This window comes from Sander vitreus, chromosome 1, assembly GCF_031162955.1.
Source record: "Sander vitreus isolate 19-12246 chromosome 1, sanVit1, whole genome shotgun sequence".
Classification (NCBI taxonomy): Eukaryota; Metazoa; Chordata; class Actinopteri; order Perciformes; family Percidae; genus Sander; species Sander vitreus.
The window spans coordinates 28,165,977-28,184,545 of NC_135855.1; the positions used below are offsets into that span (position 1 = coordinate 28,165,977).

The window sequence follows — 18,569 nt, forward strand, 5'->3', positions numbered from 1 at the left end:
TGTCTGTATATCATTAAATCAGTAAATCATTAAACCCATACATGTTATGCTGTATGGTTAAATTAAATAACACGTTTCATGAAAAAAGAAGAATGTAGGGGTGGAATGCACGTCTCTTAAGCGAAAACGGAAGTTGTCAGAGGTGAACACTCTCTCCTCGCTTGTAGAAGGGTTGTGCAGCTGTTTCACGTTGCTAATATTCTGCGTAAGATGTTATCCACGATTTACATGCAAGGCAGTGATGCAAACAAGCAATAAAGGAATTCTTGTGTGGTTGCCTTTTGGATAAAAAGACCTCTGTCTCTCTTCGCCCACTATGCGGAGGCTTAACGATACCGACGCCGTCCGTATAGGTCGCATATAAGGGATATTTTATGGAAGGTGGGACGAGGGAGAGGTTGTGAGGCTGGGGAGTCGAGACATCGGCAGAGCTAGAGGCTAGAGAGAGCGAAGCCTTAGCAAGCTAGCTCTCGTGACAGTAACAGTTAAAACGGAACAGTGACTTTTTCCGTACAACAACCCGTCGGCTCGGTCATCATGGCTACGAATGGTAACAACTTAACGCCTGGGATGGGAGAGATCATCCAGTTAAACGTCGGTGGGACAAGGTAAGCTTCGTCAACAGGACAGCCCGGCAGATGATGGTCATCATTTTGGAAATTTGAGCTCTGGCTACGTACGCGTATGATGATATCTGCATGGCCAAGCAGCCATGGATGTAGCTGAAGTAGATACACCAGGTTGTGCACTTTATCATTAACCTCTCTCTCTCTCTCTCTCTCTCTCTCTCTCTCTCTCTCTCTCTCTCTCTACTTTTATTCAATTCAAAGGGGCTTTATTGGCATTACAGTATTAATAACAGTTGTCAAAGCATCAAAATACAAGTTCAAATATTTGGACAGTACACAATAAACACTAATATAAAATATATTATTTTATATATAAGTATATATGTTGTGTGTGTGTGTGTGTGTGTGTGTGTGTGTGTGTGTGTGTGTCGGTCATTCACTGTCCCTCAGGTTGAGGCATGTTCGTACATTCTGTATTGGGCAGCAAGATAGGCCCTGTCTCCTTCTCCCAGGAGTATTTTTAATTTTGAGAGGTCATTCAGTTCTTTGAAATCTGAGATTACAGAGTTGAACTTGTTAAAATAAATGTTCCTTGTTTCATTGAATGTTTTACATATCTCTCTCTCTCTCTCTCTCGTTCTCTCTCACACGCGCGCACCCACACACACACACACACACACACACACACACACACACACACAGTACATCTACATTGTGACATTTTAATGTAGAGATGAATTTCCTCAGCTAGCAATTCCATGAATGGCATGCCTCTACCATTGGCGTGCCTATGACTGCAGTGACCCTACATTTTCCTTCACACAGTGTATGTAATAAATGTGTTATTGTGTTTTTAGGTTCAGCACCTCCAGACAGACTCTGATGTGGATCCCAGACTCTTTCTTCTCGAGGTTGGTTTAAGGTTGTCAGCATTTGGACTCTCTGATGCAGATGATGCATGGAATCGATCTGGACTGTAAGATTAGATATTTGAAGAATGAATTGAGTATTAGCAGTGTCAGAGTATACATTATGAGGATCATTCTGCTGTGTATGAAAATAGAAGGAACTGAATGTGTCTGCATAGCCACAGTTAGTGTTCTGTACATATCTCAAAGCAGGCTTAAACCTGACTAACATGGGACTCAAACAGAGTCAATTTAACATGTCTAGACGCCCCATGAAATTAGGCTAATTAGACTGTACTAGTAGTATTATTGTTACAGCATGTAGGAATTCTACCAGAAACAGGTCAAAGACTCAGTGAGCGTGCCATGGTGCTTTTGCATCCCGGTAAAACTAAATTCGTACTACATAATTAATGTTAAGTAGCGATGTTCCATTATCTCGTCTCTGTCTTGCTTCATACTTGTACCATTCTGGTAATGGAAAAATGTCAGGGGATTACAATTACAGTCCGCTATGATTGTAAGAAGGTAGAAAATCAAGTCAGCTGCGTTATTTTCTTAATGTATCTTTTGTTTGTTATTTAGCAAGGCAAAAGTCTTGTCTCCATCCAATATTTAATGTGAACACTGTGACAGTGATCCCTTATTTTAAGACTTTTGGGGTTTTGAAAACTGTCCTCACAATATATGGACTAAATATATATGTTTTAGCATACATGGGTGTTTTTCACATGTATCTAGTGAGTTATTTTGGTGTGAGGGTAACTCAGTGTTAAAGTGAAACAGCTACTTTGGGGCTGGGCAAATACCACAGTTGGAACAAACTCAAACACTGGACTGAGCTCACAGTTTGACAACAGCTGACCAAGTAGTGCTAAATGCCTGTCAGTCTGTCTGCCAGTGCACCTGTCTGTCTGTCTGTCTGCCTGCCTGTCAGTCTCTCTGCCCTCAGCTGTCTTCAGTGTGAAGTCAATATAAAGTCATTATTAATACACACTTGCAACACATGCTGATCCAGTACTTACTAATCTGTCGTTCAGAGTAAGAAAAGAGTCACTGTGCAAACTGTAGTGGTAACACTGTTAGTAAGTGGAAATGGAGAAGTCCTTGGGTTAACTGGAGCCCTTGTGCATGCGTGTGTGTGTGTGTGTGTGTGTGTGTGTGTGTGTGTGTGTGTGTGTGTGTTTGTGTGTTTTCCAGTTTGCTGAGTGGAAGGATATCCACTCTTCGGGATGAAACTGGAGCTGTGAGTATAGCCTTTGTTGCTTCTTATTCAAAAACTAGAACAATATCCGCAGGCAACATCTGAAAATTGTCTTCCAGCAGATAGGACATGACATTTGTAGGATTATATGTGTATGCTCAAGAAGACATAATATATTATATTATACCATTTGAGACCATATTAGACAAATTCTGTGGCCCACATTCAATGTTTCATCATTAAATTCCATCCACTTTCCTATTGTTAGATACTGTACTGCATTGTGTAGGGCTACAACTAATGCTGATTTTAAATTACAGATTAATCTCAATTATTCTTCAATGACTTTCAATATCAGAAAGTAGTGTCCCATAGTGATTGTAAACAATTGCTTTTCTTTTAGGGGTTGTTTAAGACCTGCATTTGCATCATAATATATATTCCTCCATTTCCAGATATTTATTGACAGAGACCCTACAGCTTTTGCACCAATTTTGAATTTCCTCCGAACCAAAGAATTGGACCTGCGGTAAGGAGTTTTGACACCATTCAGAAAATATCCCTGAAAGTTGATTTTAGGAAGACATTATGTTGAGTTATAAGCAGGGCCTTACTGAATACTTCTGCTGCTTCTTTCTCTGTAGGGGTGTCAACATCAGCATCCTGCGACATGAAGCAGAGTTTTACGGGATAACTCCTTTAGGTGTGTTGCTTAACAGAGGTTTGGGGAGGAAATGGAAGTAGCAGCCTTGTATTTAGCACAAATAGTGATACATTACATAGACATTATGGAAACCTCATAATGCACCTGCCTTATATAAAGTTTGTTCTGTAGCCAGTGCATACATGTGTACAACATCACCAGGTACTACATAAAAGCTGAGCATCTGGGGTTTTTGGGTACAGTTTGAACAGCCTATAGTACAGGTGAACTGTCATTTAAGGGAAATATTGTCCTGTAACATCAAATGCAAATACAACTTGACCAAGGTCAAAACCTTATTACTGTTAGTTCCATGTACTCTGTTTTACTTCCTGTTTCAGTGTTTGTAACTTCCCTGCATTGTCTGTACTTCAATGGGAAATTTACTTTTGTGAAAACTGATCACCTGCTTAAAATCATAATATGCATAGCAATAAATAATGTATGATACAATGCAAAGTTATTACATACACTATAAATTACAGTGGATTGCTCCAACTCATGGATAATTAGTCTTAAACTTTATAACCCAACAATAACAAAACCTTTGTCAAAATTAATAAAGAAATGCAAAATAGAAGAAATAGAGTATGAGGTTTAAAATCCACAGAACAAAAAGACAATTTATGATAATATAATATAAAATAATATAACAATATACTATGTATCAGCATCTAAAAATAAATCATCCATTACATTCTCCTAATTGTTATGTTTTACAGTAATTAAATAAGTAGTCACTTAATCTTAAAAACATAGCTCTGGTCATCATGTGCTCATGCAGTTTGTGTGTGTGTGTGTGTGTGTGTGTGTGTGTGTGTGTGTGTGTGTGTGTGTGTTTGTGTGTGTACCTGCGTGTGTATGTGCATGTGTGCAGTGCGGCGCCTGCTGCTGTGTGAAGAACTGGACCGCTCGTCGTGTGGTAGCGTTCTCTTCCATGGTTACCTACCACCCCCAGGTAAACACATGAAACAGAGTGATACAGAAAATTAACTTAAAATAGAGAACCAATTAACTGCGATCAGAATATTCAACTGATGTTCCAAAAACAGTTGCAGGAAGAAAACAACCGTTTTTTAAGACACAGAATACTATAACAATACAAATCTGCACAAATTTCTATTTATAATTGTCTATGTTTCCTTGACAGCCATCCCTGCCCGTAAGTCAAGCCCTGCCTCAGCAGCCTCTGGCCCCTCCTCTGATGAGCGGCCCGGTCTAAGTGGAGCAGAGGGCTTCACCCGTGTTGGTCCCCCTCCTCACCCTTCCCTCTCTGGCTCAACTGGAACAGACGACAACCACAAACTGGGTGAGTAACCTGAGGCCTGTACTACGAAGCGAGATCAACATGCCCTGGATTTCTTTCAGTTACCCGGCTTCACCGAACCTAACAACCGCGGTCCCGCATAAACTGTGTCACGACGCTGGTTAACAACTAGTTCAGTCAACCCAGGGTTTCCCAATCCAGCGGCGCGCACGTTCACATAAAAGAGGCGGTGTTTGCACAGCACGACCAATCGCAAACATCTACCAGAGCCGCATATTTTACATAAGAAGAGGAAATTATAATTCTTCATAAATATGAATAACACAGACACGGTTTTGCAGGCAAAACGCAATACAGTCGCTGCTTCCTAAAACAGGAAGGAAAGCTGGCAAAAAAAATAGCCGACGCTGTAGATGCGTAAATCACAACGCTTATTAATATCACTTCCCCATCAGTCAGGACCAAGATCTGACCATAATTATACTTGTGCACTTTCCATAAACTGTCGTTGCTTTAGCCTAGTATTTCAGTTGCAACCATGGCAGTGGGAAGCCATCGTGAGAGCAAATAAAATATATAAAAATAAAATTCAAACTGATGTGCGCATTGGCAACACACGGCAAGCCGATATGTAATTCCCTCCCATTACAATCTATATAATATACACATCAGGGAATGCTAACGGGGTTGTCGGTCTCTAAATGTTTTAACTTTTATGTGCGCACCCCTCACTCTCTCTCTCTCTCTCTCTCTCTCTCTCTCCGCGCACCGAGCTCCGCCTGATCTTCTAAGAACGGTGACGCCGTTATCAATCGAGTATTGATTGGTCAGTAGGCGGTGCTTTTACACCGGTTGATCTCTGATCTCCAACTTAACCTGCTCCCGACCAGGTTAGGCGTTCACCATAAGTTACCACGGCGATTGAACCCGATCACAAGTGATCCACCTTCGTAGTACAGAAAACCCTGGGTTGAACCTGAAGTTAGCTCATTAACGCCAAATCTCGCTTCATAGTACAGGCCTCTGAAGCAGCCTTATGAAGTGTGTCTGAATGTAAAAAATAAATAGTGATCATCTGTAGACTAGTATCTCACAAAAGTGAGTACTCCCCTCACATTTTAGTAAATATTTCATTATATCTTTTAATGGGACAACACTGAAGAAATTACACTTTGCTACAATGTAAAGTATTAAGTGTACAACTTGTATAACAGTGTAAATGTGCTGTCCCCTCAAAATAACTCAACACACAGCCATTAATGTCTAAACCGCTGGCAACAAAAGTGAGTGAGTACACCCCTATGTTAAATTCCCATAGAGGCAGGCAGATTTTTATTTTTAGCCCCACATCATCACATGCCCTTCACCATACCTAGAGATTGGCATGGTTTTATGTTGGTTAGCCTAATAGCTGGTTTGATTTGCATTGAGAGATGATTTTATGGAAAGTACCCCATGCCAATCTCTAGGTATGGTGCCAGCGGTTTAGACATTAATGGCTGTGTGTTGAGTTATTTTGAGGGGACAGCACATTTACACTGTTATACAAGCTGTACACTTAATACTTTACATTGTAGCAAAGTGTAATTTCTTCAGTGTTGTCCCATTAAAATTTCTGTTGTTTTAGCTGTCTGTATGGTGTCTTGTTGACTTTTGTCTGTGTAGTTTAATCTGTACTTATGTATTGTTGACTTCTGTCTGTATAGATTAACCTGCACTAATATCTTGCTGCTTCCTGCTGCTCTGGTCTAAAATCATCTGGTCAAAGGACTATAGTTGAAAATTAGCCAGCTGGCTAACACTGGCACATTTACAGAAATGTTGATTAATGTGTGTTGTCCTTTCAAAAAAATGAAATATTTACTAAAATGTGAAGGGTGTACTCACTTTTGTGAGATACTGTATATATATATATATATATATGCTTACAGCTGTTGTGGTACCCGAAATCCATCTCAGCACAAATCTTCATCTAAGCATAAAAAAGCAAGCAGCAAATTCAGCAAAAAAAGACTCTTATTTTGACAGTGACTCTGCTACACTGTCTGCCTTCTGCCTGTCATTCATAGAATGTACGTCTACTGCCTGTGCTCTAGCATTCATACTGCTTTTTCTGAATGTCTTATGTTTTTCTACATGCTTATATGTGTGCCACATCTGTTTATGTGTGTATGTGAGTGTGCATTAATGCTGGAGCTAATGTGACCTGACACATCCTTTTAGTGCGCTGACTAAGGTAGCCTAGTTTCCCATCGGCCTGCTCTTTGTTGAGGATGACATCAGAGAATATAGTTAGCTGCAATAAACAAAGAGTGTATGTGCTCTGGACTGATGCAAAGGGATTTGGGATGCGTGTTTTATGTCATGCGATAATTTGAAGTAAACGTTACTGATCCCTGGCTGGTTCTAGACCTTTGAATCACTGCCCACGTTACTATTTTATTCAGCAATTCAGATAATGACAAATAATGAAGTGAAAACAAAAGGGAAATTCAGTCTGATTAGCAGGCCACAGAAGTAGTGTGTTTATTTGTATGTTGTGTGTGTTTGTGCAGGTCCTGTGGTTGATCCCAGGAAGGTGCTGATTATAGCAGGACACCACAACTGGATTGTGGCAGCTTACGCGCACTTTGTTATCTGCTACAGGTAATACTGCCACATTTCTCATCCACTCTATAGTTCTTAGGGGGGGAGACATTACATTATTAAGGATGGGAAGATGGAGTCGTTATCTGTTGTGTCTCAAATTTTTCACTGAATGCTTCTATACCTGTGCCAGTGCACAAGTTGTCATCTTTGGCTCTATACATGTACAGTCAAATTACTGAACTATTTATCTTTATTCAGACAAGTTGAGAACACAATGTTATTTAGTTTATATCTGTTGTTTTACAAACTCTTTATGCATTGTGAAAATGTAAGCATGTAATAAAGATGGTAATGAAGGCTGTCTTTTTTATCCTACCCATGTCCAACTTTTTCAAAACCTATTAATTCGTAACTGTCCTTGTCATGTAAAGTATAACACACTGTATGATGGCTAATCCTTTGGGTAAGAATATTGTAAAAGCAGAGGTAAATGTTTGCCTGTGTGTGTGTGATCTTGCTACAGGATAAAGGAATCTTCTGGATGGCAGCAGGTGTTTTCCTCCCCCTACCTTGACTGGACCATTGAACGCATCGCGCTTAACGCTAAGGTGGTGGGTGGCCCGCATGGAGACAAGGACAAGATGGTGGCCGCCGCCTCCGAAAGCAACATTATCCTCTGGAGCATCCAAGATGGAGGCAGTGGAAATGAGATAGGTATACAGCGAGTATGTTTGTGTCTGTGGACCACCTTGCTGTTACCCCTTTGACTTTCTGCCATCTCTGTGACTCAGCCTTCACTCTCCACCCACTTTTCCTCCAGCCTGCAAATTCACACTAACTCCTACCTCTTCCCACCACCCCAGGTGTATTCAGTCTCGGTGTACCTGTGGATGATCTGTTCTTCATTGGGAACCAGCTAGTGGCTACAAGCCATACAGGGAAGGTTGGGGTGTGGAATGCTGTCACACAGCACTGGCAGGTAGGAGGGCGGTGTGTGTGTGTGTGTGTGTGTGTGTGTGTGTGTGTGTGTGTGTGTGTGTGTGTGTGTGTGTGTGTGTGTGTGTGTGTGTATGTGTGTGTATGTGTATGTGTGTGTGTGTTTGAGTTTTTGTTTGTATGGGTGAGACATAGAGAGATAATCGAGGAGTGGTGAGTGTTTGTGATTCTCCTCCACATTTGTGTTAGTGAACATTATAGTAAGGTTATGGGGCCTTAATGAGCATTCATAATGAATGTACAGTTTGTGTGCATTGAATGTACAGTTTGTGTGCTTTCAATTGACAGTGACTTCACAGAATAACACTGTACTGATTGTGAGTTTACTTTTTTGTGTGTATATGTTCAAGGTTCAAGATGTGGTTCCTATTACCAGTTGTGACACAGCAGGATCCTTCCTTTTACTGGGTTGCAACAATGGGTCTATCTACTACATAGGTACATGTTTATACACACACACACACACACACACACACACACACACACACACACACACACACACACACAGGGTTTCCTATCTTCTGTCTGCCACTCAGTTTATTGAATGTTTGAAAAGTTAGTTCAGGGATTTTGTGTGACTGTTGCTTATAAATACTTTTAAAAGCACCTTGGTGATTTTTTTTTCACCAAAATGTATTTTGAGTCAATTCGAGGATTGGATGCTGGATCTAGATTTCATAAAATGCTGTCAAACCTCAACACATTAATATTTTGTCTTCTTCTTTTCAGACATGCAAAAGTTTCCACTGAGGATGAAGGATAATGATCTTCTAGTGACAGAGCTTTATCATGACCCTTCAAATGATGCCATCACTGCTCTGTCTGTCTACCTCACACCTAAAACCAGTCAGTACACCAGTTTTTCCCCTCTAAAAATAAAGAAAAAAATAAACTTAAAAAAGGGTTATTCCTGCATATAATTGTCTGTGTTTTCCTTTTCATATTTAGCTCTGATTTTTCCTCCTTCACTTTCACCTCCTGGGATATAAACTGACAGTGTCACAGTTACTGACCTGACATTAAAATGTTTTGTCTGTGTGTATTTGTGTTGTGTCTTTCTGTCCTCCCCTCCCTCTCTCTGGTCTTTCAGGTGTGAGTGGGAACTGGATAGAGATAGCCTATGGGACTAGCAGCGGTGCAGTAAGAGTGATCGTGCAACACCCAGAGACAGTGGGATCGGGCCCCCAGCTCTTTCAGACATTCACTGTGCACAGGAGCCCGGTGACAAAGATTATGCTGTCAGAGAAACATCTGGTATCAGGTGAGGAAGGTGTAACAGGTAGGAGGGTTAGACAAACAGTTTCTCTGTTGATAGAAGGAACTGGAGTGGGTAACAGAGGAATATACAAGGCAACTATAAGGGCCCTATCTTGCACCTGGCGCAGCACACAAACATGCAAAAGATTAAAAATAAAAATATTACAATGTGAAATAGTATTATGATATGATCTGCTAGCGCGCTTTCACTTCACGCACAAGCAGATCAGTTTCTTCTCCTGAAAATCTCTCCTTCCTGCTTAGCAAATCCACCATCATAATAGCAATGTGCCAAGGTACAAACGCGCCTGGCTTTTAAAGGGAATGGGAGATGACACTCTGACACATTTTTTGTCAGAGTGTCACCTCTCTCTTAATCTTAATTAAGACACTAAGTACAACGCTTTTGAACCATGCGCCTGGCACACAGACCCTTTTCTCCGCCGTTAACGCACACGCCCTAAACGCACACGCCCTAAACGCACCTACGCCGTGCGCTTAGATCGTTAAAATATGGCCCTAAAAGTGCAGACTGTTGACACATCAATCATCTCTTGTTCATTGTGTTTTCTGTTACGTACCTGGGTGTATACCTGTGATTGAGATCTTGTGTTGTTTTTCTGTGTGTGTCAGTGTGTGCGGACAACAACCACGTTCGGACGTGGACGGTGACCCGGTTCAGAGGGATGATCTCCACCCAGCCAGGCTCCACCCCTCTGGCTTCCTTCAAAATACTGTCCCTGGAGGAGACGGAGAGCCACGGGAGCTACGGCTCTGGGAATGATATTGGTGAGATAGTTAAGAAGACAAGATCAGTAAATAAAAGAAGAACGCAAGATGGATTACTTTAAGGGAAGGATAGATGCATTTATAAGGAGGAAGGGAGAGATCTGTTTGTCTGATACTGCCCTTGCAAAAGAGGTGCACATTTGGGATTTACATTAGTAGTAACAGATGGATCTTATCTTTGCTTACAAATTCAGTAGATAGCAGGTGCTCTATGTGCAGATATGTGTGTTATGAGCTATGACAGCTTTAACACACACTAAATACTGGTGACATGAATTAGACCGCTACCAGTTTTTAATTGCAACTTGATCAAAGATCCGGTACATTGCCTTAAAGAGACACAAAAGTGGTAATTTCACATTCTAAATAGGACAAATTGAGGGCTGTTGTCTTTCCAAAATGTTATACTAAATGTTTTGTAACAGTATTTCGTGGTGGACTTGCTGAATCGAGATGTTGGGTGGCAGGTAGAGACCGATTGTGTTTTCTGCTCTCAGGTCCATTTGGAGACAGAGACGATCAGCAGGTTTTCATACAGAAGGTGATCCCCATCACCAACAAACTGTTTGTGAGGCTCTCATCTACTGGAAAGAGGTATAATATTCTCAATCTGTCTTTCTCTTTCACCTTTGCTCCTCTGATGTTTATCTAACTTTGTCTTTTATTAACTGGGAGGTGGGAGGACGCTTTAGCTCACTAAGTTTCTTTATTTCTTATTGTTATTCAATTTATCTGTAGGCTTCTAGTACTTCTGTTTGACCGTTGCTACATATTACAATTTTTGCCGATTGCTTACACACTGAAATCAAAAGTATTACACAATTATCAAAACCTTACACTCAAAGTGCATTGACCCAGATGTGCACCACCACTATAAGCACAATGTCAGCCTCACACTTTTTGCAAAAGAATACACACAGTGATTTGCAAATCAATAAACATACTTGTATACATTAGACACAGAAGTATATCATGATGTCACTTCCTTCCTCCAATTCCAAAGCACTGACTGTCAAATTACCACACCTATGAGCCAATCTATGAAACACAGCCATCAGGTGCACAAACTGTAGACACACCAATCAGGTTTAAGCGCTATAAAAATGCAGCAGGTAAGTCTAGTATTTTCTGTACTGTATTTTCAGTTTTTTTTCAGATCTTTTTTTTTTTTTTTTGTTTTTTTTTACTGTAATTGTAACCTGTACTAGATACAGTATTTTATGTTTGTCTGTTGTTTGCTGAGCTAACAGTGTTGTGCACACTACTGTAGTACTGTAGCATGAAAACTGGGAAATGTTTTGTTGTGATTCTCCATGTTGACTGATTTGGATATATAGAGAGAAATGCATTATATTTTCCTCAGTCTGCAGCATTGATCTTGTGTATTGTTTGGTGAACTTTTTGTATATTTGCACTTTCTCTGTGTACTTCATTTACAGTACTCTAATCACTTAGAAGTAGAATTGCTGAAAGTGTTTTAGGTTAGCAACAGCAGTGTGTAACTGGTTCAAACTGAATTAAGTCATATGAAACGTGTGTGTTTCATATGGTAACAAAATATGTTTTTTATAAATCAGTGTATAGTTTTTGCAAGAGTGTTTCATTTTGCAAAGGGTCTGAGGTGTTTTGCTAATTGGGTATGTGGTTGTGCTAACTGTGTGTAGTGTTTTGAAAAACCGGGCCCTGTTTTCAAAATAGTGCTTAAGCAATCGAAAAAAACTGTAACGTGTTTGTGTGTTTGTCAGGATCTGTGAAGTGCAGTCAGTGGATGTGACCACTATCTCTTGCTTCATGGTGCGGGAGTGTGAGGGTTCGAGCCGGATGGGGTCGCGACCTCGGCGCTATCTGTTCACTGGCCATGGCAACGGCAGCATCCAAATGTGGGACCTGACCACTGCCATGGACACCGCTAACAAAGGAGAGGAGAGGAAGAGAGAGGGTGAGGAGATAGAGAAAGATAAAGCCAAGAGCAGTAATGTAAGAAAAAATGTAGACGGCTGTTTTTACTCACCTACGAAAAAATATTATATATATATATATATATATATATATATATATATATATATATATATATATATATATATATATATATATATGGTTATAGGGTAGACTAGCATTTCTAGGATTAAAAGTAATAATTTTCTTTGATGAAATGCTGGATGTGTGTGTTCTGAAGCTGCCCTTGTGTTTGACAGATGCAGGTGGGCCTACAGAGGAGGAGCTGCTGCAGCTGTTGGACCAGTGCGACCTGAGCACTTCCCGCTGTGCTACACCAAATATTAGCCCCGCCCCCTCCATGCTGCACCACACACGCCTCAGAGAGTCCTGCTCAAGGTTAGAGAGAAAGTTCACACACACACACACACACACACACACACACACACACACACACACACACACACACACACACACACACACACACACACACACATTAAAGACAACCCTTCACCTTCCTAACTCTCGGCCACTACAGATACATCCGTACATACAGTACATTTATACACAAAATAAGGAGCTGTCTCAATACCGTAATCACAATAAATAGCATCCCTTGTACAGTGGTTATCAACTAATATGTACTTTGTGTGTTGTGAAAATGTCTTTCACTGACTGTCTTCCATTTATATCAGTCTGCAGTTACAGGCCCAGGAGCCCATTCCTGAGAGCCAGGCTACTTACGGAGCTGTGCGACCCTACAGAGCGAGCCCCCTGTTGGCCCGCGCACGACGAACTGAGTCCTTCCACAGCTACAGGTGAAATGATATTTGACATACTGTGCAGATACATTAAAGGGTCACTTTACCTATATTACAAAACACACATTTTCTCACTGACCCCCAGTAGTATACAGCTATGCAGATCATTTTGGTATTGTTTGCACATGTTCATTTTATTGTCATTGTACAACACAGGGTTGCACAACAAAATGCAGTCCCTTTATGCTACACAAGAAAAACAAACCAAAAACAGTAGTGCATTCCTGTAGTGCATTGTTTTTATTTGCTTTGGGCGGAAACAACAGCAACAAAACTGGTGAATTCTCTGCGCAGATAATATGGCCGGCATCTTAACATAAAAAATCGATAACAGGGAAACATTGTATCAACTTTGACTTCTTTTGAGCACCAAGCATCACGATGCAAACAGATTCTGCCTTCCCTTGTCCAGCTGGAGTCCTGCGCTCTGTTGGAGCAGAACACAACAATCCTACCGATCTATTGAAGAAATAGTCCCCGCAAAAACCTTGTTTACCTCTATTGTACTGGGGTGGTGGCAGAAATCTCAGATGAATATCTCAAAACCATGAGAGCTAAGGGAGGATTATTTTGTAATTTTCTTGTCTTGACCATTACAGTGGTGCTCCTAGTCCTGAAGAGCCCGAGCACTTTTTCACATTTCCATGCTCTACCCACACCTGATTAGTGTCATGGGAAATACGCTGAGGCTCTCCAGAACCAGGAGTGAGGACCATTAGCACCTGGTTTTGAAATACAGCCTCCCTTGCGTGCCATTCTGATAATAATCTAATCATGCTATTTGCATGTATGCTTGGAAAATGCTGAGTTGTCCTTGTCTGCATCCACCTGTAACTGACTTCATCCATCTGTCTTTCCATAGAGACTTCCAGAACTTCAGCCTGAGTCGAGGTGTCCTGGACAGCACTGGTCAGGCGTCCACACAGGGCCCCAGCCAGACCCTTGATGTCCGCCGTTCGCTCTGTGACTTTGGGCCTGACGACAGTGAGCGGAGAGCCACAGCTATGGAGTTCTGGGCTTGTCGAACAGCCAGTTCAAGCTCTAACACAATTATCGGAGCTATTACGACTGCTGGTGTTTCCGGGGTGAAGACAGAAGGCGGTCAAGAGTCTCTACGACATCCGCCTGACAGCCCGATTCCCAGAGGCGACGTTAGGCGGAAGGTGCACCCAAACCCAGAGGAGGGAGAAGGTATTGGATCAGGGGGAGAGGGGGTGAAGGTGGAGGGAGGCGTGAGGAAGAGGGGAGTACTAGAAGGAGGCTTTCTGGGGAGGAAGAAAGCTCCTCCAGTCCCCCACCTCTCCTCCGTGCCCTCTGGATCTGAAGGTGGTGGCAGCGACTCATCTGCCAACGGCTCCCCCTCCCCGACCAAACTGTCTTCCTCCACCTCACCGCGACACAGGAAGCTGGCCCCTGAGCTGTCCAATCAGGACAGCAGCCTGTGACAGTGCCCACCACCCTTTTCTTTCCATCCCAATCAGAGGAATCATCTTGTAGAGGCGTCCTGTAGGCACATGTGGCGTTCTGGATATCACAGCAGAGGAGGAATGTGGCTTTTTCAGGTGTGGCTAATGATGTAACTGGATAAATTACCTTCTAGTGTTGGGACTCCACACAAGATGCTACCATGCTTTAATGAGTCTGTCTCAGGACGGGTCTACTTTACTCAGTTTGCTTTCTACGCTGACAAACTTTTATTTAAACGATACACCTTTTTTAATTTAAGTCAGTGGAACTCAAACATTGGTGTCATACTTTTAAAGGCAAAAATCTATCTGACATGACGAAGCAGTTGCAACATCCCAACGACAACAGCATGTCCTCTCAACCAGACAAGGAATGCATTTGGGTTTTGATCTTGTAAGGGATTTCAATTTTTATCACACTTGTAAAATCTGCTGGGTACAACTGGACCTCCGACTATCTCAGATGGCTTTTGGTGTAACTGATGACGGGTGATGAGGTTTGCACTTTCAGCTACAAATCTGAAAGTAATTTGCCAGCTCAGTTAGTCTTAGAGAACTGCTGAAATTGGTTTATCTCCCTGTGTGTTCAATCTACATCTTAACAAACATGCAGTAACTACAGGAACATGCAAAAGTCAGTTTGGCCAGGTATTGTCAAAGGCGTGTTGTTGCTGCCTGTTTGGTTGAAGCACAAGCAGGTGTTAGGCCACTAAAGTGTAGCTTGAATCAAGGTTCATCAAAATAAAAATAAAAAGCAAGCACAAAAGCACACTACTAGTAAAAGAAAAAGGATTTCAAACACTATCTAAGGAGCGCTTTATCTTGTGAGACCCTTAAACAGATAATGGAAGCAAAATGGAATTAACAATGGCACAGTTTGTACTTTTATCAGATATTTGAAGTGTTTTTTATTGACTTATAGTCTGGTAGGAATTTGTTCAGAACCTTTTCTGAACTTCGAACAGAAAACTAACAACAAACTATAATTTTCATCATAAACTTTAAAAAAAATATCCGTTACAAAAACATTCAAATTACAATGATATAAAACAGAAAAAGGTTGCCATTTTTGGTGATTGACCAAACAATTATTGACTAATCGTTTCAGCAGGATTAGGCCCCTTTTAAAAACTCAGTATGATGTCAAGTGTCTCTGACAATATGTGCAACCTGTCATTCAGTGAATGGCTTCTTTAACATATTGCCCTACCAGAACATTGGCAGCTACTTGAACCCTAGTCCCGCATAGCCAGACCTGTTTATCATTCTGCCATAGGGGAAAAAAAACGCTCTGGCTTGTTTGTATTTCTTGAAACCAATCACAATCATCTTGGGTGGCGCTAAGCCCAGGGTGCAGTGACAGTGCCCTTGCAAACTAGTGTCGGGAGGGAACTTGTTTTAGTGGAACATTTGCATGTGGAGAGGCTAAATCCCCACAAAATATCAATTATATACATATTATTTGTATATCATTACAACCATTCACCAAAAGAACCAAGCAGGCCTGCCTTATTGGACGATCCAAATCTTCGTCAAAAATTGTCATTTTCAGCGTGTAGGTTGCTAGTTTGGAGGTTGTTGTTGTTGTTGTTGTTGTAGTTTCCCTTAGCGAAGGGCATTTTGAAAACGGTAACACGCAGATAGAGGAAGAGAAGAGAATGCTGCATGAAATACGCGGCCAATGGCATTCTTATGCCCACAGTGTACATCTGGGGAGTCAGACTACTTGAACCCTAATGTGCATCAACTTTGCTGCAGCCAGAGACACAATTGTTGTTCGAGCAATGACACAAAAAGCCTACAGTCAGCAAGCAGTAAAGTCATTTTGCAGCTCCAGCGTGCAGTAAAACCTTCCTGGACTATGTAACAGTGGAGTTAAGATGCCGAAGAGCTACACTGTGATTTTCACATGAAGGCTTCAGGATTGATAAATAGTACGTGTTACACAGGGACGTTGGCCTGCAACAACAAAGAATCCTCATGTGAACAAGTCCCTGCTTTTCACTACAGCTGGCTATTTGAAATGTAACTACAAGTTCCAGGCAATTTACAATATTAACTTATTCTAACAGTAGCATTACAGCCTCCCTGCAACATGTGACATGCAGTGTATTGACCTTTCACTGCAGTCATTTTGACTTGTCATAGCAGGAAAAGCACAGGTGAAAGAATTCATTAGTGATGGGCTCATTTCTATCAAGTGTCCCAGTAAACCATGACAGTGAGCCAGCATGCACAAAACCAGGACCCTACAACTAGCTCAGCTAAATGGAATGTAGTCGTTTATCAATTACACCTGTGCTTGACCTGCTATGACAAGCCAAAATGTATTTGTAATCCAACACAGCAATTTGAGCAATTTTCATAAAACATTTGTAAATGTGAATTTGAAAACAAATTAGTGGCACAGCGCTGGAAGCTTACAGTTTGAGGAAAGCTTTATGGTTTTCTTTGTGGAGATTGATTCATCAAAAAGATCACATTTAGACTAACAGTGACGGCAAATCAAATATACAACATCTGTTCTTTTTGCTTTGTGGTATATACAGTATATGACCTTTTCCTAGATGTCTAAACAGAGAGAAATAATATGTTAATTTTTCAAATTTTACTGTTAAGACAGCTAGAGATTAGGAAAAACTATTTGTGTTCCGGTCTAAATTTAGTCACAGTGGTGCCTGTACAAGATCACACTTATTATTATTATTATTATTTATATCTTATTTTGTTTACAGTATCACAATATAACTACACTCAATACAAGGGCCTGGTACACTACATCACTTTACTACAGTTGAAACAGATTTTAATGTGTCTTGTTTTGGATGACTGTTGCAGTGCCTTATTTAACTTGTTTGACAGTTATCAGCCTGTTTGTGTGTTGTCATTGAATAGGATTCTGACCAAAGGCTTGTGAAGACTGTGGAGCCACATAACGGACCTGTCCACTCTGGCTTTGGCTAGAACTGTCTAATGATAGATTTACACCAGGCCAAATCAGATTTTGTGAGTGGTCACTTGAATCGATGGGCATTACAGTACATATTAAATTATCAACATCTATTGTACATAATCTTGATATAGATGAAAAGGTCCATCTTGGTTATGACATAGTTGTGAAGGTCTAAAAGGACAGCTGGAAGTGAAATGGCAGCAACCGTAATTAGCATAGGCATTTTGTGAACTAAACCTTTTCTTGCTTGAACCCATCAGATCCCCTGAGATTTCCACTAGCTGTTTGTTTGGGATAACTTAAAGAAACCAAGCAAGCTCGTGATCTACGGTACTTTTTTGTAATCATTGTGGGGACAACTGTAAAACAAATTGTAAATAGAGCTAGAAAGAATGTCCTGAAATGTTAATTATAATTTGCCAAATCCAGCAGCTATATAACCTCTTTTTTTAAGCACATTGCTTATCATTTCAACATGAACAGATGAACTGACCATGTGGTCCCTGCCTGTACAAAGATGTACATTTTATACACTTATTAACTCTATGAAAAGTAGACAAACATATTCAAAACAAAATCCTAATGTGGATGCATTGGTGTGTGTTATGGTGTGTTGATACTTACACTGTTGTTCATTACATATAGTTGATAATCATATAATGCCTATATTGATATCACCATGCTATTGGACCTAACTGCATTTGCACTTGCACTATTAAGACTAATATTTAAGTAAATTGCTAGTGTTTATTTTATATTAAAACATATAAAGTTTAAAGTGTATTTCAGCACATTACTGTTTGTCTTCTAAAATCTGTCTGTCCTTCTCTGTTGTCCCCCAGTTCCTCTCTGGCTTTGTTTACATTATATTGCAGCCAGATGATAGTGAGCTAAAAGGAAATCATGTTTGTTTAAACTGCCCTGTACATCATTGTTTTACATTGTGTGTGTTAGAAAATGCTGCATTTTGTTGTAATATTATTTACAGTGCTGACATATTTGTCATTTACATATGACAAATATGTTAACATTGAACATTTCAGAGCCTCAATGTTCACCTACAACTGTGTTCACTAAAACCTCTCAAAACTAAACATGTTTCCTCTATTTTC

At 40.7% G+C, this 18,569-nt stretch overlaps 1 protein-coding gene across 2 annotated transcripts; it reads left to right on the forward strand.

Annotated features, from left to right (window-relative positions):
* The first annotated feature begins 179 nt into the window (after positions 1 to 179).
* Positions 180 to 18,551, forward strand: kctd3 (potassium channel tetramerization domain containing 3). 2 transcript variants are annotated; one of them, XM_078251553.1, is made up of 19 exons: positions 180 to 608; positions 1,427 to 1,480; positions 2,678 to 2,723; positions 3,137 to 3,210; positions 3,326 to 3,384; positions 4,262 to 4,342; positions 4,535 to 4,693; positions 7,207 to 7,297; positions 7,764 to 7,954; positions 8,104 to 8,219; positions 8,587 to 8,674; positions 8,966 to 9,082; positions 9,327 to 9,497; positions 10,127 to 10,282; positions 10,780 to 10,876; positions 12,028 to 12,221; positions 12,478 to 12,616; positions 12,913 to 13,035; positions 13,901 to 18,551. In XM_078251553.1, exons 1-19 carry the CDS (start codon positions 538 to 540, stop codon positions 14,481 to 14,483), a joined length of 2,610 nt encoding a protein of 869 aa, XP_078107679.1. In that variant the 5' UTR covers positions 180 to 537; the 3' UTR covers positions 14,484 to 18,551. The 2 variants fall into 2 exon arrangements, with proteins under 2 accessions (XP_078107679.1, XP_078107689.1); XM_078251563.1 differs by having other exon boundaries at positions 519 to 740.
* Positions 18,552 to 18,569: the final 18 nt, after the last annotated feature.